The sequence below is a fragment of the Mustela erminea genome, chromosome 1 (assembly GCF_009829155.1).
Source record: "Mustela erminea isolate mMusErm1 chromosome 1, mMusErm1.Pri, whole genome shotgun sequence".
Classification (NCBI taxonomy): Eukaryota; Metazoa; Chordata; class Mammalia; order Carnivora; family Mustelidae; genus Mustela; species Mustela erminea.
Window position 1 is genome coordinate 165,084,536 of NC_045614.1, and position 22,866 is coordinate 165,107,401.

At 38.9% G+C, this 22,866-nt stretch overlaps 1 protein-coding gene across 2 annotated transcripts in view; it reads left to right on the forward strand.

The window, feature by feature from the left end:
• The window catches only part of IFT57 (intraflagellar transport 57), a 53,067-nt gene extending 47,352 nt beyond the window's left edge, over positions 1–5,715 (forward strand). For both annotated transcript variants that reach the window (XM_032349851.1, XM_032349844.1), the window contains 4 exons: positions 811–942; positions 2,280–2,342; positions 4,245–4,311; positions 5,317–5,715. In XM_032349851.1, the coding sequence (XP_032205742.1) occupies positions 811–942; positions 2,280–2,342; positions 4,245–4,311; positions 5,317–5,495 (441 nt within the window). In that variant the 3' untranslated portion in view covers positions 5,496–5,715. The remainder of the gene's footprint in view (positions 1–810; positions 943–2,279; positions 2,343–4,244; positions 4,312–5,316) is intronic.
• The last annotated feature ends 17,151 nt before the right edge of the window (positions 5,716–22,866 follow it).

A 22,866-nucleotide genomic window follows, 5' to 3' on the forward strand; every position in this document is an offset into this window, starting at 1 on the left:
AATATATACCTAGTTCAGAGAAAGATAAATATCTCTAATATGTATGTATACTATATAACTACACTATGTATGTAAATTGTGCAATATACAAATTGTATACATTATGTATATTGTATAATATATATAGTTGTGTATTATTATACAATTATACAATATATTCAGAAAGAAAAGAATGATGGAGTGTTTCTCTAATATACATTAGATTAGATCTAATGTATATTAGATTCTCTCTATATATCTATACATATTAGAGAAACATTTCATCATTCTTTCCTTTCTGAATCCCATGGGGTAACAGAGCACCAGGCCAGCAATGCTTAGAAACTACAACTTCCCCAAGCTTGCTTCTCTGACAGAAATAAGGACTCTTTTGGAGGATGCCATAAGGAAGCAAAGTTGGAATGAGAAGTTACGGGTCCCAGGCTAGAACTATAAATTTCGTGACTTTCCTAAAGGGAACATTCTAGTCATCTTTGAACTGTGCTATAAGAAAGTCTTGTTATTCCATTACCTACTTTGATTACAAACTTTATATAAAGCAGATTCCACTCATGTACAATTTAGATATGCATAAGAGCTAATGAATTGACTAACACTACCAGGTGCTTTTTTATTTTAACATTCTGCCAAGTATGACTAAATTATTTCTCATTACAGAATTCTTTTGCTATTGAAAATCTCAAGCTAACTTCCTTTTCACCAGTTGAGAATTTGTGGGCTGAATTGAAGGAGATTTAGCCCGTTTTATACTATTCTTAAGAAATATATTTGTGAATTCTTTTATCTACTAAAATCCTATGGAATTTCTAGGGATTTTTGGATAAACTTCATAATGAAATTAGCAGGACTCTGGAAAAGATCGGCAGCCGAGAAAAGTACATCAACAATCAGCTTGAGCACTTGGTTCAAGAATATCGTGCGGCTCAAGCCCAGCTGAGTGAGGTAACTTAGGAATGATATCTGGGATTTAGTTCAGCTGATGACACTATTTCCCAGACGTGACACAGCACTTTGCATTTGTGAATCATAAAATGCCTTTTACAAACAGCAACACATGTCTGCCCACTTTAGGAAGCCACGTGAGGCCGGAGCACTTGCCATCTCCGTGTTACATATAATAGAAATTATCTCCTGGAAGTCTTTAAATGCATTTCTTCTTTGGTTTAAATAAATGAAGGCATGTATTGTTGGGGAACATTGCTTAGAACAGGAACGGAGTATCAGGACACCTGGTTTTGTTTCTAAGTCTGCTGTTAATTTACCCTCGGAGTAGGAGGAAAAAGAATAGTATGCATTTACATGTGTCAGTAGGAAAAGACATCATTGCCTTAATGACTTACAGCCACATAATAAAGAATATGAAAGCATGACACGTTCAAAGACAAGCAGTTTAATTAATTTAATGAGCAAATTTTTTAATCCTTTCAAAGTTTTAGAATTTCAACCAAAAAAATAAAACCTTCAGCCTTTGAAAGCAGCAGTTCTTTGTACCCCAGTAGGGATCTAAAGGCTTTCCTTGGGAGTTATGCCCCCTCTTTCCTGATACTGAGGAAGACTAGTAAGAACACTTGCAAGTGTCAGTTAAAGACTTTTTTTTTTCTTTTGGCAAACAAGTTGGAAGAATGGGAAAAAAATGGAAATGAACTTGAGATACCTCTGCACTTTCAGAAGTTCTCAAAGACCAAACAAAATAATTTTCACTTTTTAATTATTTATTTAACAAAGTATTCCCTCACAGACACATCTACTCATGGATGTTTTACTTTCAAAATGCTGTAAAAGACTCTGATTGAAGCCACTGTGTATCTGTCAAACATTGATATTAAATAATTGTTAGATTAGTTCCCAAGAACATATTCTGTACTGTCATACCATTTGTTAATCCTTATTAATTGCTCATCCTGATGCTCTATTATGATTGATTTTTTAGAACTCGTTTTCTCTGCATTGCATGCAAATTAGATCGACCAAGAGCTACTCTCCTAAACTGTGTAGGAATAGCTGAGGACAGTTTTTATTGTGAACCATGCCTGTGTGAGTTACACAGTCAGTATATGAAGGTTAAGGTAGTTTATCATTTTATAGTGCCTTGGTTTAAATACATGGTGTCTATTAGGGACATAAAACAGCTACAGTTAAATGTCACTTTCACAAATGTATTCACAAATGGAGGGGGTGTCATAAAATTATATGCAGAAATTACAGACACAAAGGGGTCACACTTAAGTAATCTGCTTCTGTTTTGAATTTGTCATTAAACAAAATGTTTTCTCCCTTAGGCGAGGGAGCGATACCAGCAGGGTAACGGTGGAGTGACGGAAAGGACCAGGCTCCTGTCTGAGGTACACACTTTGCTCTTGCCCTCTTCTCCCCATCAGCTGAGCCCAGGCCGTGCGGGGCCCGGGCGGTTTCATACAGCTACAGCTGGGTGCTGTTTGTTTCAGTAACTGCTTCCCATGGCTTTAAGTCCTTTTCTTTAAGGAGAAGATCCCTAGTTTCCTTATCAGTGACTCAATTATGTATTTATATGCTGTTTGTTTCCATAAAATGCCTGAAGTTGTTTTATTAAATTCAACGCAGAACCTGCTGATAATATTAGCATGTTTATAACCTTCCTTAATCTTTTTAAAAACCTAATAATTATGATTAATATATAGAAGAGTAGGTAAAGCACTGGCTTAAATGTCTTACACAGATTTTAATGTTAGTCTGTAAGATGTAAGATTTGTTTTTCCTGATTGCTGCCGATGTATGTGATCCTGAGTATTTCTCTCCACAAACTGGAAGTGGCTTGTAATCCTTTCCCTCTGAGAACTTATGAAATATTTGCATATATTGTTATATTGACTTTCAACATCGTGTAAGAGAATAAGATCTAATATATATTCCAATTTTTTACTGAAGAGCTGAGAGGGAAAAAAAAAAAATCTTACAACAAGGTCAATAGCCAATGAACAAGATTATCTTTGGTGAAAATCCAGTGTAATTGTCCCAGACTTTTTCTATATAGTAGAATTAAGCTTCTTTTATAGAGATTATTTGAGGCATAAATAGTTATTTTAGAATACTAAAAATATAACGTTAGTAATATTTAGACTCTAATCCTGTGGTGCTTCTAGGCAAATAGAATGTTATGTGGAAAGAAGTAAAGTGCTCACTTACGTTAAGTAAATTAACACTTGAAAGGAGTCCAGGGACCCATTTAGTTCTTTTGGAGGAGGTAGTTATCCCCAGTTGTAACATTGCAGGTGCCTAAAAAAAATTAATTTGCTTTACTTGGATGAGCACTTTATTCCCAAGGAAGTTCTTGTTCACCAGTATGATAAAAATAAAGCCTACTAAGTTACAATAATTATGGCTTAGTTCTAGGTCATATAAAAATATTTTTAACTTTTTTAAAGATAATATGCCAGTATGGAATTTTGCTGATAGAGGCTATAGTAGTATAATTTTGAGTATGACGTAGAGTACAGATAGGAGCCGATATGACAGCACAATATGCCTCTTGGAGCTCATGGTTTGGAAAAAAGCAGTTGGAATATTTTTATATTACAGCCATATGGTATAAACATTATTTTTAGCATCCTATAGAGGAAAAGATGGCATCTTCTCTTATAAAACTGTAATATTAAGAAATATAACTAGTAAGCCTCAGAAATCCAAAATCTTCTCAGGATGTGTGTATGGTTTTAATTAATGACTCATTATTAATGACTGGCATAGTTGGGGTGCCCAGGTGGCTCAGTTGGTTGGGCATCCTACTCTTGATTTCTGCTCAGGTCATGATCTCAGGATTGTGAGATGGAGCCCCACGTCAGGCATGGAATCTACTTAAGATTCTCTCCCTCTCCCTCTGTCCCTCCCTGCCCCCATCACCCCACTCTCTCTCTCTCTAAAGAAAGAAAAGAAAAAGAAAGGACTGACACTGTAGATGCTAGGAGATAACTGCAAGGTTTGCATGTCTGATGCCTAAAACGACAACTCAGATCGTTTTTTTATTGTCATGTGACAACCTGAGAATGTCATTTGGTGAAGTTTAATGTTCGTAGCACTCTCAGAAGATGAAAAGCTTTGTGTGTCTGCCTATTTTATCTTATTATTCAGATTATGTCCAGAAGACTCCTTATATTTTTATGTCCCTTTACAGATGTATTAGATCTAAATTTCCTTAACACATCATTCCATGATTTTGAAAGTTTATTAAAATCCAGAGCATGTGAAAACTTTTTTTTTTCCAATTAAAGGTGACAGAAGAACTGGAAAAGGTAAAGCAAGAAATGGAAGAAAAAGGCAGCAGCATGACTGACGGTGGTGAGTACACACTCATCCTCAGGGGAAAATGAGCAAGAGGAGAGTATTTCTCAAGCAATCTATTTAACAAAATGCTATTCATAAATCAGGAGTCTGCTTTTTAAAATGAGTTTGAGGAGAGGTAGATATGTGGCACAAAAATGATGTCTGATAATCCATATACTATTTTCCTCATTAATCACCTCGGGAGAATCATATTTTTTTACCCGTATTTAGGATTTTTTTATTCTAACTGTGTTGATTTAGAGATAGAGTGGGAAATACTTAAATATACACTTTGTTATTCCTATTTAAAAAAAAAAACAATATTTGCTGTTTTCTCAAATGAGCTTCATTATTCATAACACTTTATGTGCAAAAGAGCACTAAGTGTGTGCCCAAATGGCATGAAGGCAGCAATGGGGTGACCTTTGTTTATCTTCCTCTCCCGCAGTGGACCCGACTGGCAGAGGGGTCAAATAGAGAAGAATTAATAATCCTCTAGTAATCATGCTCCATCATGAGCTAGTCACTTTGACAAGGCCTGGTTTATTGCCTAAGGCCCTTCTGTGTTCTAGAAAGATTTTCCAGAGTTCTGATATAAACTGAGTGATTATCCAAAAGGGGACATATAGAGATTTTGTACTATGTTTGAATGAACCCATTAACTCTATCTCTAAGGTAGTTCTTTCTTCCTTTTTTTTCTCCCATTGTATCCCTTTTCCTTCAGACAAATATTCTAGCTCATAAAATTTATTAAAGACATCCTTAAATACCCCGTTAGCACCTCTTCCCCAAGAAAAGGAAGGAAATTTAACCTCGGCTCAAATGCTGCATCATTTCACATCCTAAAAATCTCAGGTATTTAAAATACCACAGCAAAACCATGTGAATGTCCGTATGTTGTAGGTTGTGTTTTTAACCCTGTTTTTGGCTTAAGACAAAGTGAGGAAAATGTCATGCAATTCTGTAATACACTGATACTCCAAATGAACATTTTTATTGCATGTTATTTTCATTCTGCAGCTCCCTTGGTAAAGATTAAACAGAGCTTAACAAAGCTGAAGCAAGAAACGGTTCAGATGGACATCAGAATTGGCGTTGTGGAACACACGTTACTCCAATCAAAACTGAAGGAGAAGTCCAACATGACTCGGGACATGCATGCAACAATCATTCCAGAATCTGCAATAGGCTCTTATTAAAACACTGTTTTTCATGCTTCTGATTAGTTGTTTTTTATATCAAAGTGTATTTCATGTGGCATAGATTTCCAAACACTATTATACCTCTCAAAGCATGTTCAGTGGGTATATTTTTACATATATACACACACACATATTGTATCATGGTATTTATGGATGACTAAAGCCTTTTAATGGAATATAATAATTAATAAAGTAATTAAAAATTCTCACTTTCAAAGAAGCTTTCAGTAATTATTACAGATGTTAAAACCCACACCCGGTGGCATATTTTTCTCATTGTTCTTGTGTAAGCCAGTGTGTATGACCCATATTTTCTGCAGGGGCTCCTGCTGCTGTCACCACATGGACCTTTGACACAGCCTGGCACCTTCAGTTTGGTCTACCTCTGCAGTGATCATAAGTGCCTTCTTAAGAACCCAAACTACCCTTGGCTCAGCTTTATGGTTACCTAAAACTACATTTCTCTTAAAAAGCATATGAAAAGACTTAAATGTCCTTATTAAGTATTGAGTATTTCATGACTAGAATGATTTTATATCTTCTCTGATTTAAGGCCATCTAATAAATAAACAAACAAACGAACATTTCAGTCATGTTTGACTCTGTAGTGACAGAAAAGGCATATACATATCTCAGTTCTACTTTTTTCTGCAGTATAAGCTGTACTAAAGAATCATTTTACAGCAGAACGGGAGACAGCAAGACATGTGAAGATCAGCCTCCTAGTGCTGGTGATCTTTGCTTGCACATCGTACTGAGCAACTTTCTAGCCTGGGACTTCTAACTCGGTAAAATAAGCAATAGTTATGTGACCAGACTTAACAACTGGGGGAGACTGGCAAGGAGAGCACAAACTATAAGATAGCCCACCTTTATATTTTAAAAAGAAGAAAAAGAAATCTAGAGGTAAATTTTGATAAGAATTCTTATATATATATAAGTATGTAAGTATATTATATATAATATATATATAATAAAGGAATTTTATCATTTTTGTTGTCATACATATATATGACAACAAAAATAATAAAATTCCTTTCTCAATTTTTTATGTATATATGACAACAAAAATGATAAAATTCCTTTCTCAATTTTTTATGTATATATGACAACAAAAATGATAAAATTCTTTTCTCAATTTTTATCCTAATATTTTCTTCCCTCAATTTTCTGCCTTAGTCTTTACTTTGCATATGACACATGCACACAAATCTTTTTCTCTCCTTCCTACTGTTCTTGAATTTAAGTTTAGATAAAAGAAAATCGGGGTGTGTAAACTATTCTGTGGCTCAAGAGGGTGACAATAAATCCAATGGCAAATAAGTCAGTTCATTTAGTTTGGGTTAATAGGCAGTTTGAAAAAATAAAAAATGTCCCTTCCCTTATTTTATGGCCATTGAGTGGGGCCTAGAAAAAAGAGGGAAACCCCAACTTGGATCCCACAGGCAAACACTGATTCCCTTGGAACTTACTTGCATAAGTAAGTATGTCATGGCTGCAGCTTTTTGATGAATTCAATCAATGCAGAGACCCTTCTAGATAAATCAGAGCGCTCTGTAAAGTGTACTTTTATTCAGAAGCAAAGTACACTCTTCATTTTGTGTAAACATGCAATAATCTAAGAACTCTTGCAGCAAGTAGTGTGGATGATCTATTTTTGTTTTCTTCCCCGGAGTAATCCAGTTTACTCAGTTTAACCTGGGTACCCCTCCTCTCTGATTCAATAGAACACTGAATATCTCTAATATAGAATTTATTGCACCACATTGTAATTATCTATTTTCTTCTACCCTCTCTCATAGACTGAGCTGTTTGAGAAAAGGGAAAAAGTCTTTTTCATTTCCATAGTTCTAGGGGCACCTGGGTGGCTCGGTGGGTTAAAGCCTCCTCCTTCTGCTCAGGGCATGATCCCAGGGTCCTGGGATCGAGCCCTGCCTGCATCAGGCTCTCTGCTTGGCAGGGAGCCTGCTTCCCCCTCTCTCTGCCTGCCTCTCTGCCTACTTGTGATCTGTCTGTCAAATAAATTTAAAAACAAAGAAAGATAAGAAAGATACATTTCCATATTTCTAGCCAACTACCTAGCACACAGAGCATGAGTTTCTAAGAGGATGGGTGGATGGCTGGCATTACCCAGTTCCAGAATGTCTCACAGTTCCTATTGTATTGCATGACAAATTTAATGACTTCAAGCCTATGAGTTTTGACGCAGTTTTGAGGTAGTAATTGTAAATGTTTTTCTACCCACTGTGGTATTGTGTTGGAATTGGAAGCATCAGCATGGACACATGGTTTTTTAATACATACAGATTAACAGAAATCAATAAGTATATAGAAATCCATGTACATATATACCCATATATTTACTATTTCTGTCCTCTACGAAGGCCTAGAAGCAGTGATGCATAGTAACAAAATACCTCACACTCAGATCTTGGTTTTTAAATTTTCTACTTAAAAATGAAAACAGGCTTCTTAGAAGAATGACTGATTCCTGGGCTGGGGCAGGAAAGGCACAATATGAGCAGGAATTCCTTTTCTGCCAGAAAGCAGAGAACTGGTCAAAGAATAATGGGAAAATGGCTAACGGATACAGTCAGGTTGAGGGGCGTCCCAATCTGGGACAACTGAATATTAAAATAAATAATGATTGAAATGAATTCTAACTCATAGAATAAAACAAGAAACCATGAGTCCATTACAGATAGAAATTGTGGAAATTAATGAAAGAAACCTCACTTAAAATAATGGAGTCACCCCTGGGGCTAATAATACATTATATGTTTATTAAAAAATTTAAAAAATTTTTAAAAATGGAGTCAGACAGCTTGAGGGGGAGCTCTCGCGTAGGTACCACTTGTTTAGCCTGCCTAGCAGAGAGAAGGAAGATAAGAATTATCTTGACAAGGAAAGACATTTTTCACATAGGAATTTCATGTTCTGCTTTTCAGGAAAAAAAAAGGGGGGGTGTGTGGAGATCCTTCCCCCCACTGCAGCAAAAAAGTGCAAACCATCGCTTGCAGCCAATGAGAAACTGCCACGGCCGTAAACCCTTGCTCTTTTCCCATGAACTTTCCTTCAAAGCAACCCTCTCCTAATAAAAGCTGACTTTCCCTTTGTCTCCTCAGACTTGCCTGCGGTTGGTTCACCATAGCTTGCGTGTCTGTATTATAATTCCTCTGCTATCTCTGAATAAACTAATTTTGCTAGTAAAAGTAACTACTTATATGTTGACAAAATAAGTGAATCAATTGAAGAAGAGAGAGGTCTTTCTTACAAGAGAGTGACAGCTAATGTAAAAAGGATATTGCATCTAGAAAATGCCATCTGGCAATTAGCGTAGTAGTAATTGTTTTGGGCAAGAATCATCAAAGTGTATATCAAAGGATTTCAATCTAAAATGGAATCAGAGAATAGGAAATGGGGACTCTCATCTATGCAGCCTTAGAACAGAATTTAGGAACTGAGAGATCTCATAAACACCTGATTTATAGAAGACCCAGATTTTTCTCCTAATCAATGAACATAGGAATATCTCACTATCCTCAAGCCAATGAACTTAACAGACTGGACTCTGGCTAGTCTTCCTGTCTTTGCACTGCTTGTTCAAAATTAGAGCCCATCCTGAACTCTCAGTAGATTCACCTATAGCTTGAGTGTATTTTCTGAATTATTGTTCCTCTGCTCTTTCTGAAAAAACTCAATTTCCAGTAATTCGACTTTGCCTCTGCTTACCTCTTTATTTAGTTTGACAAATGCTAAAACTACTAGGTGAAAATTTAATGAAAATCTGAATGTTTACATAATCTCAAACTGGTTAAAATATTCCATGAAGAGGAAAAATGGTAACTTTACAGAAGAAAAACCTGGCAGACACCACTTCGATTGATCGAGAGTTAACATCACTAGTAGTGAGATAAATTGACATCATGCATCTCCTGAAAAGGGCAAACATTTATGGGGTTCCTTCTGAAAATACATAAGTTGACTTTCATCATGAGGAAACATCAGATGAAGCCAGTGGAGGGACATTGTACAAAATGGCCTCTATTCTTCAAAAATGATAAGGCCATGGAACTGAAGATTGAGGAACTGCTCCAAATTAGAGACTAAAGAGACATAATTAAATGCAACAAGTGATTCCAGTTTGGATCCTGGACCAGGAAAGACATTTTGTTGTTGTTATTAGAAAAGGACATTATCAAGACATGTAAAATTTAAATGAACTCCATAGATTGCATAATAGTCTTAAAATAATGTTAACTTATTTATTTACACATATATATGGTGGTGTAAGTTTTTACCAAAACAGAGTATTTGGAGGTAAAAGATCATCATGTCAGTGCCTTGCTCTCAAATGATTCAGGAGAAAAAATATGCGAATGTATGTGTGTGTGTGCGTATTCACGTCTATATAAAGAGAAGGAAGATGATGGAGAAAATGTGGTGAATTGTTAACATTTTGGAAATCTGAGGGAAAGGTATAGAAACCCATTGTATTTTTTTAAGGAGGTGCAGCTTTTTTTATTGCAGTATCGTCAACGCAGTGTTACATTAGTTGCAGAGGTATGACATAATTCAACAGTTTTATATGTTAGTCAGTGCTCATCGAGTTAAGTGTACTCTTAATCCCATTTATGTACTTCACCCAGCCCTTCTCCCCTCCTCCCCGCTGGCAACTGCCAGTTTGTTCTCTGTATTGGAAAGTGTGTTTTTTCAGTCTGTCCCTTCTTTTCTTTGTTGATTTGTTGTTGTTGTTTCTTAAATTCCACAAATGAGTGAAATCCTGGTATTTATCTTTTAGCATGATACCCTCTGGATTCATTCATATTGTTGCAAGTGGGAAGATCTCATTCATTTTTATGGCTGAGTAATTCTCTCTCTCTCTCTCTCTATATATATATGGATATTCCATATATATACACCACATCTTCTTTATCCACTCATCTATCTATGGGTTGGGTTGCTTGCATATCTTGCCTGTTGTAAATACTGCAGTAAACCTAAGAGTGCATATATCTTTTCATATTAGTGTTTCCGTATTTTGCGGGTAAATACCCAGTAGTGGAATTACTGTGTTATATGATAATTCTATCTTTGATTTTTTGAGGAGCCTTTGTACTATTTTCCATAGTGGCTATGCCAATTTGCAGTCCCACCAACAGTGCACTCAGATCCCTTTTTATTCATTTCCTCACTAACACTTCTTATTCCATATGTTTTGGATTTTAGCCATTCTGACTGGTGTAAGGTGGTATCTCATGTGCATTTTTTTTTTTTTTTGTGATTAGTGATGTTGAGCATCTTTCCATATGTCTGTTGGTCACATGTATGTCTTCTTTGGAAAGATGTCTATTCAGGTCCTCTGCCCATTTTTTAATCCAAAGATTATCCAAAATCCCATTTTTTACCCAAAAGATTATTTGGTTTTTTTTTTTTTTGGTGTTGAGTTGTTTAAGTTATTTATATATTTTGGAAATTAACCCCTTTACATTGTTTTTTTTACTAATTTTTCTATAACACTGAACTTATTTTAAAATATAAAGTTTAAGAAATGATGGTTCTTGGAAATTATATGCTCCATATAGAAGTTAGCCTCCCTCTGAATCAAATACAAAGTCAACTTGTTAAAATAATATAACCTCCCCAATAAAATTATATGGCCCACTGAACACATTTTATATTTGTACAATTTTAAGGGAAGTTTTTTTTTTTTTTTCCCCTACTGCCCTCTAGCTTATCTAGGTCAGCAATCCCCATGAGTTTTACCCAAAAACAAATTTCTGTAATCAGTAAATTTGATAATGTTAAACAAACTTCATTTTCTTCCCCTCTGCCTTGTGAATCTGCAAATAGTGAATATAGTTCCTTTTTTTTTTTTAAACAAATATGTAATCACAGATCCTTTTCATCCAAGAACACACTTTGAGAATGCAGATTTAGGTAAATGAGCATGTGAAAATCAGTGTACAAATTTGAGATTATTTTCAACCTTTTATTAGAAGCAGGGATCTGCAGGCTCTGTGTAGGAAGATGAGGAGACACATGTCACTCTGTTCATAACTCTCCTGCATGGCTGATTAACATGCATGCGATGCTCTTTGAATGTCAGTAGACTTTGAGGATTTGGGAGATTTTGTAAAGAACCTAGGATGACATGGCCAAATGCTTTGCTTCTTAAAACTCTTCTATGCCTGCCAAAAAGGCTTTTTGTTTTTCCTTTAAAGCAGGCTTTAATAATAACGTAATTATAGTAGTTAGAATGTACTGCCCTATTTTGTGGTCAAATAGCAACCATTGTCATAGATTTATCTTTTTTGAAATTTAATGTAGCTAACAACCAAGTCATAAATCCTAAAACTTTGTATTTTAAAAGGAGAAATGGAGTTTTAGTTTTTTTTTTTTTTAAAGATTTTATTTATTTATTTGACAGAGAGAGCACAACCGGCGGGAGCGGCAGGTAGAGGGAGAGGGAGAAGCAGGCTCCCCACTTAGCAGGGAGCCTGATGTGGGAATCAGTTCCAGCACCCTAGGATCATGACCTGAGCCGAAGGCAGACTACTCAACCAACAAGCCACCCAGGCGCCCCAAGAAATGACATTTTAAAGAGTAAGAACAAATTTGGATTCACTTGTCTATTTGTTTGGGGTTTTTTTTGACAAGCCTTTTTTAAAACACAGGAGAGGAGGACAAGAACCATGACCATCTAAATGTGTCCTAAATAACATGTCTCAAGTGTTAGATTTACATAATTGAGTGCATTTCATATGGACATGCAAAGTTCAAACTTAAGATTTGCTGATTCACCATCAACGCCTTATTTCAGGACTGTGTCTGACCCTTTCCACACTTTGTTCTCGTGCTGCCAAGTACTACAAGGACACTTTCCAGCTTACCATCAGACAGTACCCTAGAACCTATCACCTGCTCCTGCTCCTTCCCATTCCCCACTTGAGATGCTATCACATAAGCTTAAAGCCCCCACACATCACCCCCTTCTCTGTGGGTCAGCAGTTAGCAGAGTTACCACTTTCTTACCCTGCAAAACATTCTCTAGCTAGCAACATGTTCCTAACTCTGCTTGGACATCAAAATCAAATAGGCCACTTCGACGACAACAACAAAACAACAATATCCCAGCCCTTTAACCCCTCAGTTCTTACTTCATAGTTCTTGGGTGGGACTGAGAGGCCAGAAATATCAAAGAATTGCTCAGATGACTCTGATGCAGCTAACTGAAGAACTATTTGGGAGAGTTACCACTCTAGAAACTCTCCTTACCTACCAGTAAACAGATAAAGTACCTTGGATCTGAAGAGCTCTTTAAAAAGGATCTAAACTAGTGTCTCTTAAATTTCGCCTTTGGACTATCTTAACATCAGCCCCACTGGGGGTGATTTTTACTAGGTACCTTAGATTATTTAATACACACTAGGGGTTGAGACACCTTAATGTTAAAAATCATCACTTAGAAAAAATCATAAAGCCAATGCCCAAAAAGGTCAAGCAGCCTGCCCATTTTCAAACGAGGACTAGAAGCCTCAGTTTTGTACTGAGAACCTAAACAGTTCTCAACGCAACCTGGAACAGCTCTATGGGAACTTCATGTTCACAGCTCCTGTCACCCATTCTTCCCATCCAAACCCCAAAGCAGCATTAAACAGTCATGATCCCATTCATGCCCCAAAACTGTTTTTCTCTACTCCCTATATAAAGGCTTTTGCATAGATTACAGAATGGGGGAATCCAGACACCTTGGTTCCAACCACAAGTCTGCTAGTAAGTTTTTGCATGACTTTTAGGACATCACTTATCCTCAGTATCAATATTTTTTTTTTTTCTGGAAAGTTAGGAGTAGGACTTAAATATTCCTAATGCTTCTCATCCTAAAATTGCATGATTTTAAATCTTCAGCAAGCTCTCCTACACTATTTAAATAATTTGCTACGGTGTAGCAGCTCCTAAGAGCTGATTGTCAGATATTTAGAAACTTTGAGAGCAGTTGTTTAACTGTTGGTAGCTTAAAGCCAGTGCATAATGGGAGTATTTACACCAGGGAAATAGGAAAACACTAAAAAATTAGGGCTTTGAGAAAACAAAACAAAACAAAAAGCCGGTTTACCAGCACACCACTGATAAGAAGTGGTATAATGTTCCATAGACCAGAACCAAATGCAGTAAATATATAACAGAATGCCCCACCATAATTTAAGGTAGATTATTATTGTACTAATTGAATTAGATCAGATTTGCAAATTGTTCTAAAAAATCATTAAGTCTCCATAAAGCCGCTCAGTGTGTCAAATGTTCATTCCCTGTACCATTTTATTGATGCAACTTTACTGCCTTTCTAACTAAACCTAGGTCCTTTTACTGCCTCTCAAATCAATAGGCTAAAGCAGCCCAAGCATCTTCCCTCATGATAGATTCAAAGATCATGCTTGTACAACTGAAAAATATAGAATGCACAACTAGTCCAATTACTTGCTATAAAAAAACAACTAATTCAGTTCACTGCATCATTGATCCATTTAATTGTATAGCAGCTTCCTATTGATAACAGGAAATGTCCCTGACTCAACCATGCTGAAACTGAAACTGGCCAGTTTTCCACAACCATAAATTTCAATAATGGTTCTACATAATACACAGGGACTAAAAATTGTAGCCGGAGTTTATTATGTTTTTCTTAGTTTTACTGACATAGTTCCCTTGTATATGACTTGATTTCTCTTATGCTTCCTGGGCCTCATTAGTCAATAAATGTTAGCCTATGCTAATGTTCATGACTAGATATTTTATTTCAGATAGAGATTGTGACAGATTTTAAACTCCCTATCCATTTCACTCTTGGAAACCTTTCAGCATTCCATGAGTTTTACAGAAGGTGCTGCTGGTCTAGAAGCGTTACCTTCATATTTCTGACCTCTTGCTTTAGGCAGATGCTGCTTAGTACACTTACATAGTATAAATGCAGCCAAGATGTGATGGATAAGTACTGTATTTTGAACACAGTAGTAGGTGCTGGAGGAAACAAATAATCAGATATAGTCTCTCCTTCAAGAGCTCACAGTCTAATGCGGAAGATATGTGCATTAATTAAAACATTATAATGGTAGCGTTCATAATAGAGAAATAAACCGAATGGTATTGAATTGGGTTTCTTCTAACTTGGAGGAAATAGAGAAGAATTCCTAGAGTTGGTCCTTGATGGATGAATAAGATTCCAGTAGCAAAGAAAAACAGGAATAGCCATTCTAGGCAGAGGGAAAGACACAAAGTGATGGGGTGCAGAAGGGCATTAAGGGATCGGATGGTTGAGAGGAAGGGTTCGAGGTACACCAGGAGGAAGAAAAGGAAGATGAAATGGAAGATTTCCAATGCCAATATAAGGAGTCAAGCAGGAGAAGTGGTAAATCAAATAGATATAATACAATAAAAAATAATAATATACCTGGGTACAGTAGAACAGAGCTGAGAAGATATGAATCCACTGGGAGGAAAGGACCCAGGTCTTTCAAAATTTTGCAAAATGGAAAAGAGGAGAAGCAACATTCCAGAAAGAGGGATTTGTATGAGCAAAGGCACATAGACAGTGATAATGATTATTATTATCACTCTGCATGCCAGGCACTGTGCTAAGCATTTTATTCATAATATCACATTTTGTGAGGGAGTGAGATATTTTGTAAGTGAGGGAGGTATTATTTCCACTTTACAGATACGAAACTGAGGTCCAGAGAAACAAATTAACAGGTCAAAGCCAGATATTAGTGGACTCAGGGTTTGAACACTTTATACCATAAACCTTCAATCTAAGAAAGATAAAGATATATGTTATGACATTGAAGAGCAATAGTACACCAAGTCGGTTATAGTGTAATAATTTTTTAAATCATAAATACCATTTATTGTGCAGCTTCTATGTTGCAAGAAATTTAATATACATATTAAATCATCACAACATCTTGAAGAGAAAATTGATCAGCTCACCCAGTGAGTGGCAAACTTAGAAAATATTACCACACAGAAAGTGCAGAGGGAGCTGAGGAGAGGAGGGAGAGAGGATGCCAGCCATGACTTTCCAGAGAGGTATCCGCGGAGCAAAGCAAGGAACTTTGGCTGTGGTTGACAAGTACTCTGTTCTGTGCCTGCTCCCTTTAGCCCTTCTTATATGATGCACATGAAGAAGGAACCAGATTCAGTGTCAGGAGAGAGACCCTAGTTCATCTAAACCTTGTTGTTTTTGAAGCATGTTGAAACCATCATGTGGATACACTCAAATGGACAACTGCAAATACCGTCAGTCAAGAGTTGATATGGGATATCTTGTAATGGGAGGTGGTGGAGGAATCTGCCTAGAGACTAATATGAAATACGAGAAAAAGACCAAGCTTTCATTTCCTTGGGAGGGGGCCAGGATGGCAAAAACCAAGTCTGCCTGGGGATGTCAAGTTTTAATCCAGTTTGGAATCAGTAAGTGGCAGTTTGGGAGCTGGTATGATCCCAAATGCCAACCTAGGTAATGGCAGGTCATGGAGGATCCGGTCTGTTTGGGAGTTTTGGTCCAAAAGCAGAAGGGGCCTGTCAGATCTGGTCTTCCCCAGACCTGGGGCTGGTGGGGAAATTGGAAATAGGTAAGGATATTGTGTGGGATCCCTCCTGCAGTGACCGCACCTTGGAGGGGAACTCCTAAAGTCCAAGACAACGGAAAACTGCACGGCTCTCCAGAAACCATTTGGCAGCCTCCAAGCATTATTTCCAGAAGGTGCTGCTGATCCAAAACAGCACCCTTCAGTCAGATTTCTGATCTCTTGGTTTGGAGAGATGCTATTTAGTCCTAATCTCACTGGGATTCTGGATGAGGCCGGAATGACTCTGGCCCAATACATACCAGCTGGCCATAAGCAGGTCAACCCCAACTCACTTACATGTACAGGTGGCTAGCTGGGAACTGGCAAGGCTGGACTGGCTTTGGAATGTAGGACAGAATCAGGACCAGAGATGGGGTTCATCTACTGGGAGGCCATACTTCAAGCCTGGCATGGGTAAGAGCTTGTAGAAACAGACTGGGGAAAGGACCAAAGATTGAAAAAGCTTTTACCCCTAAGTTCTGGCAAGAGGAAGGAAACTGAGAAGGATGAATCAGATAAATTAAAGGTAAGTGAGGAGAGTGTAGCTTCTAATGTAGGCCTTTTTCCTCTTCCTCCTTCATTTCCTGTGTATGACTTTTATTTTACACACTTATTGGTAATTGGAACAAACCTTCAAGAAGAAAATTCCCTTCACTGCAAAATGATGGTAATGAGGCCTCCCTCTGGGAAGACTGCGAGTATTAAATAGGGTAATGTATGTGATTGTACCTATTAGGTGCTCAATGTATGCTCATACTGCTTCTGGCCTGCCTCCTTCCTTCCCGGGACTTATATTCCTTAGCTTATAAATCCTTTGATCTTATCAACAAAATAGAAGCAGGTGTGATTAAATTAGATGTGGTTGATTTCTACATACAGACTTAACAGGGAGAGAAAAGAAAAGAATTAAGCCTCTGGTTTCCAAATCGGCTTTTGCAGCATATTGGAAAAGTGTTCTTTGGCCATATCCTTTTATGGGTGAGAAAATTGAAATAATCAGCTGAACACAAGTGCTCTCTCCAAATCCATAGTTGTAGCCTGTGCCCTGGCAGACACTTTCTTGCCAGTTGCTTAGCATTTGGGAAGTTCCAGGGAGTCCAGCGAATCATTTGGTATTATTTATCCCTATCCGTCTAATTCTGGAGCAAACCAGTTCCTCCGAATCACCTTATAGGAAGTCTGTTGCTTAGCTATTAGATGTCAATGCTGCCATTTTATATATGCAAGGATGGTAATCACCAACCTGTTGCCTTTCCCCCTTATTAGAAGAGCTAGCTTTATGGTTCTAGGGGTCCCCATAAGCTCCACTTCATGGACTCCCCTTTTCTGTGCTATGGCTCCTGTAGTTGATCTTAGAAACTCACATGACTCCGAGTTGGGTTCGTGGGAGCCACATGTTAACTCCCTCTTGGCCAGCAGGACCCATGAACTTTGACCAAACAAATGGGGACTCCAAAACAGTGCTAAAGTGGCCTTCCTTCCCTGCCAGTCCCTAAGAATGTGACAGATGTTTACACGGTGGCCCAGAAGCCTCTTGATCCTCACCCTAGTGGTCAGGCTGAGCTCACGAAGGAGAGAAACTGATAATGTTGCCGCAGGGCTAGTTTCTAACCAAGTCCACTTCTCTGGGCTGACAGCGCCCTCTGCTCTCCAACACCAAAGGTCCAAGGATCCCCCAGGGAGACCACTCCAGCTTCTCCCACATAATAACCTGTGATGTCTATCTGAGTGTCCGTATACACACACACCAACATTCAAACATGAGAATTTCGCATAAGGATCCAGATTGCAGAGCTTAACCAAAGATTAGAAGATGCCCCGACTCGAAGCCTGCACTGGTACCTATGACAATCACATCGAGTGGAGTGATGTTCTCCATAGGACCTCAGTCCCCACCAGTCCTGACTGTGTTCCTGACATGAGGCGGTTCTGAATGTGAAATGGAACACTCTTGGATTATTGGAATTCTTGCTTTGCCTGTCCCCCTTGTCTGCATTGCCCCCCCAGTCCAGAACTGGGAGCAATACCTTTTTGCTGCCTCTAGCCTCTAATCACCATCACATTCAGCAGCGTCACCAGCCCCTGGTTACCAATCCACTTCCAGGGAAGAGAAATAAAAAAACATCAACAGATATTTTTCCTTTCACTGAGCCCTCAGAGCTCCTGGAATAGAATCTGTATGAGGCGCCTAAGGCCATCCCAGGGCCACGGGACTGTTGCCAGGGCTGGAATGCATGCTGGCAGAGCTCTGAGTTTGGCGTTGGGCCTCTCTGACATTTCCCGGTTCTTTCAGGAGACAGAAAACCAACTCCCCTCATAGGCCAGTTCAGTGTGAACTAACTGAAAGGAAGATTCTGTTTGTCATCGTCATTGTCAAAAATTTGCTCTCTATTTTATCATTGGTAGATGCCTCTTTTACAAATATCCTATATACATATTTTACACCTATATAGACCTAGATGATTTTGAGGCATCACGGTAGAAAATGTGGACATGTTCTCAGTTTATAGTTCCTCTGCGGACGGGAAGCCTTGGCTCAGAGTAGGCAGTCTTTGTTTCCTGACATCTCAGTTTTCTTTCCAACTTGAGGAAGTAGCCCGTCTAGACATTAATATTCATCGTTAAGGGGCCTTATTCCACTGAACAAGCTGGTACTCCTACGCTCACCGAATGTTCCTTTCATATACAGAGACGCACAGGGCAGAGCTCGTCTCTCTGCTCTGATGAGAAGGCAACAGGGCTCAGGGACAATGGGCTGCTCCTCGAATCCAGGTGGGACGATGGGCAAAGCCGCCCTCCCGGCCTGCAGCCCGGGGCTCTTCCCGAGACTGCCACCTCCATGGGAACCCAGTGAACATTTAAAACCTATCTGCTGATTGAGTAAACTACCCACAGTCCCTGGCAGAAAGGACGTAGGAAGATAAGGCAAAATATTAAAAATACCTATGCACTCTACTGACCGTTCCTAGGTATTGTATCAGAGTTAGAGGCATAGAGCAGTTGTCAAGGCACTCTATAATGAAAAATGGTCATGGTTGGGCTGTGCTCCTTTATCTTCCTAATTCTATAACCCAGTTCTTATCAAGGACCTCAGGCCTGAAGAGCTCAAACTGCATTTTGAAGCTTATCTCATTAATATTCACCACCACATCCTCCAAGGGTGCAGGCCATGTATCATTATCTCCACGTCTCAGATGGAAATATGGCCGTGAAAAGCAGCACAGCCACGTGTGCCGGGGTTAAGGATTCAGAGACGGTTTCCTTATAGCACCCTCATCCATGTCCGACGCCCCTGTAAGAAGCCAAGCCAAGATAAAGCAAGTCGGACACTGTCATTTCAGCCCGCTGTCCCCAGTGTCACAGTCAGACCAAAATAATAAAATCAAAGCCCCAAGGCTATGAGGAAAACGAAAGGCAATGATAAAGCAAGATTGGCAAAGAAGCCATTATGTATTGGTCGGGATTCTCAGACGTCCCTAGAAAAATACTGAAAACACAGATATATATTATCAGACAATAGCAATTAAAGCCTGTACCTCACAGTGAAGGCAGACAGCTTAGAGACCCAAGCAGTGGCCACACAAGATTTGTGTGGGATTTTGGGGATTTGCGTTGTGATCCCCTTATGATCTTTCAGCAGGATCGTGAACATCCATGTGTCAATTTCACCACTTCCAGCACTGCTCACTGGTTCTCTTTCTGCAAATCTCTTGGTTTTTGGTTTTTGTTTGTTTGTTTGTTTTTGTTTTGAAAGCAGGCTAAAGACACCTGGCATTAGCAACCTCAAAGACACTGAAAAGAACACCAGATATGTCATGCCAGGCAGTTCAGTGTTCTATTGGATTTTGACTGAGAATTTTGTCACCAAAATCTGAGGACATGACTTTTTTTTTTTAAGGTTTTACTTTATTTTTTTTTTTAGAAAGAGAAAGCGAGATAGAGTATGAACAGGAGAGGGAAGGGCAGAGGGAGAGGGAGAAGCAGGTGTCCCACTGAGCAGGGAGCCCCATGCAGAGCTCAGGCCCAGGACCCTGGGATCATAACCTGAGCTGAAGGCAGACACTTATCGACTGAGCCTCCCAGGCACTGTGAGGACATGACTTCTTAAAAACTGGTGTTGCACTTCTGGGGAACTTATCCTACAAATGCAATAATCACACAAGATTATTCATTGCCATGATGTTTGTAATAACAAAAACTTGGGAATGAACTATGTGGCCATTAATAGGAGACTAGTCGAAATAAATTATGGTACAACCATACTATAGAACACTACTTGGGTCTAAAAACAGGATGAAAGAGGTCTTCATGTACCACTAAAGAAAAGTCTGGAGGACATAGTGTGAAATAAATAAAGCAAGATGCATACACATGAGTGAATATAGGAGGCCACTATGTGTTTAGAGATTGTGAAGGTGACTATATTTGATCATTTAATATATATTCCTTGAACACCTTCGACATCCCAAGAACTTTTCTAGGTGTGGAGTATATAAATATATATACATATATTTATATATACAATGAATGAAACAGACCAAATTCCCTGCCATCAGAGAACTTATTCTTATTTGCTTTTCTATCCACTTTACAAAATGCGTTTAAAGACATATAAGAAACCCATTATAGCAATTCTGTGTTGGGAGAGGTAGGGGCTGGGCAGACTTGGGACAGGTGCAACAGAGCAAGTCTTCACTGTATGGTCTTTTACATTTTCTAAATATCTGAATCAAATAAAATAAAAATGAAAAAAAGTAGGAAAACCTTCAACATCTTTTAATCAGAGTTGGACTCACACTCACTAAACTATCTAAACCTGTCTTGAAGCTCTTTACCAGTTTAGGCTAAGTAGTACACCCTCTCGGAAGCTTCTTCCATATATTTACTTGCGGAATTTAACTAAAATATCATTTCCTTTATTTATCCTATAGGTGCGTCTTTTTTTGGTTTCAAAACATGCCTTTCACTTGTGATATTCTGAGATTAAATGAACACGTTTATGATCATTGTCCTTACACCATTCATTCATGTACACGCTTCAGTGAAGTCTCCCCCATTATCTTTGCCTTCTTTCATTGAAGGCTTCTCATTCTTGCTAACAAATTCCTTACTTTGACCCTGTTAGTTATATACACCAGCTTCTCTGCTTGTAACTGAGGTGACTGGGACTCCACTTCTTCCCCCGCTAGAGCCCCCAGCCTCGCCCCCCTTGCATGACTACCATAAACTCCTTTGCTTCCGAAAACATCCAGAAATGGTCATTCTGGACCAAAATTCTTTTCTTTTTTTTTTTTAAATCCTGACTACCGTAAATTCCTCTCTGCCTGTCCCCACGCTTCCTCTAACTCCCAGATTCAGCCCATCTTTCATCCCCTTTAGATATGGAAATGATGCTGCGCTGGGTGCTTTGTGCATGTGTCGGATTCTCTTACAGGTCTGGAGGCAAGGTGTTGGTGGGGCCGTGATGCTACTGGAGGCTCTAGGGAAGACTCCTTCCTCACCTCTTTCTGGCTTCTGGCCGTTGCTGTCAGCCCCTGGCATTCCTTGGATTGTAGCCTCGTGACCACAGTCTTGACCTCTGTCACCACACAGCATTCTTCCCATGTGTGTCTGTGTTCCCCCCAGCCCTCGTATGAGGATACCAGCCATTGAATTTATGTCCCATCCGGTCCAGCATGACCTCATGTTAACATGAAGACATCTGCCAAGACCCTATTTCCAAAGAAGTCCCTTTCACAGGCTCCCTCTGATCGCCCCATGTGCACTCACCATCAGAGTAGCCAGATTTCTTAGACACTCAGGTTTCCCAGAAACACAAAAGTAGAAGCTACTGGGCCTTACCAAGTACTCACAAAGGGCCTTCCACAGCCTTAAATGCTAAGGTTACAGTGGAGAAAAAGATAGGCAGAGTCAACTGTGTAGAGGGAGTATCACTGGCTACTTCCCTTGCCTGGAACTCTGAGCTAACATGTTGCGATAGTGTGGGAAGAAGAGTGGACTACATCTGACAGCTGGACTTTAGCTGTCCTCTGGGTTCCAGACAGATGAAAGATGGTATAGCCCATCACCTGCCTCAACCATAATCTCCCTGGGCCTCCATTTCCTCGGCTACATAATGGAAGGTGTAAACCAGACCTCCCCAGGGCCTCCCAACTGAGGTCTCCCACCATTTACACACCTGCTTTCTTTTGGTCAAACAACTTCTCAATTTTCCTCTCCTTCATAGAGTCTTAAAAGTAGCCAGTGTTTGGGGGGATGAGTAAGGAGGGGAAGAGGGCAAGAAAGAAAACAAGGTTCCTGGACGGTGGAAAATTACCTCTCCCATTCCCCCACGGTATTCTGTATTCTTATACTCTTTTTTTTTTTTTTTAATTATGACACTTCCCTAAATTATTAATACACAGCTGCTCAGATTGTGGTTTCCGTCTCAACAGACCCATTTGGCAGGAGTGACAGGCTGCAAATTGTGATCTGGGCCAACGTCATATGATTATTTATCATTGCTATCTTGAGCATACACCTGTTACAGAGACTGCCAGGTGTGAGGCAACAGATGTTCCTGGAATTCACAAAGAAAAACAGGTAACTGTCCTTCTATGCTTCTCAGAATAAAAACACAATGATATCCATTAATATACTTTAATGGAAGGGACCAGAGAGTCAGCCTACATGATAGCATGTGTGTACTTTGTTCCAAGCAAGTCAGTACAGCTGAGATATTTAGGGTTGTTTTTTTT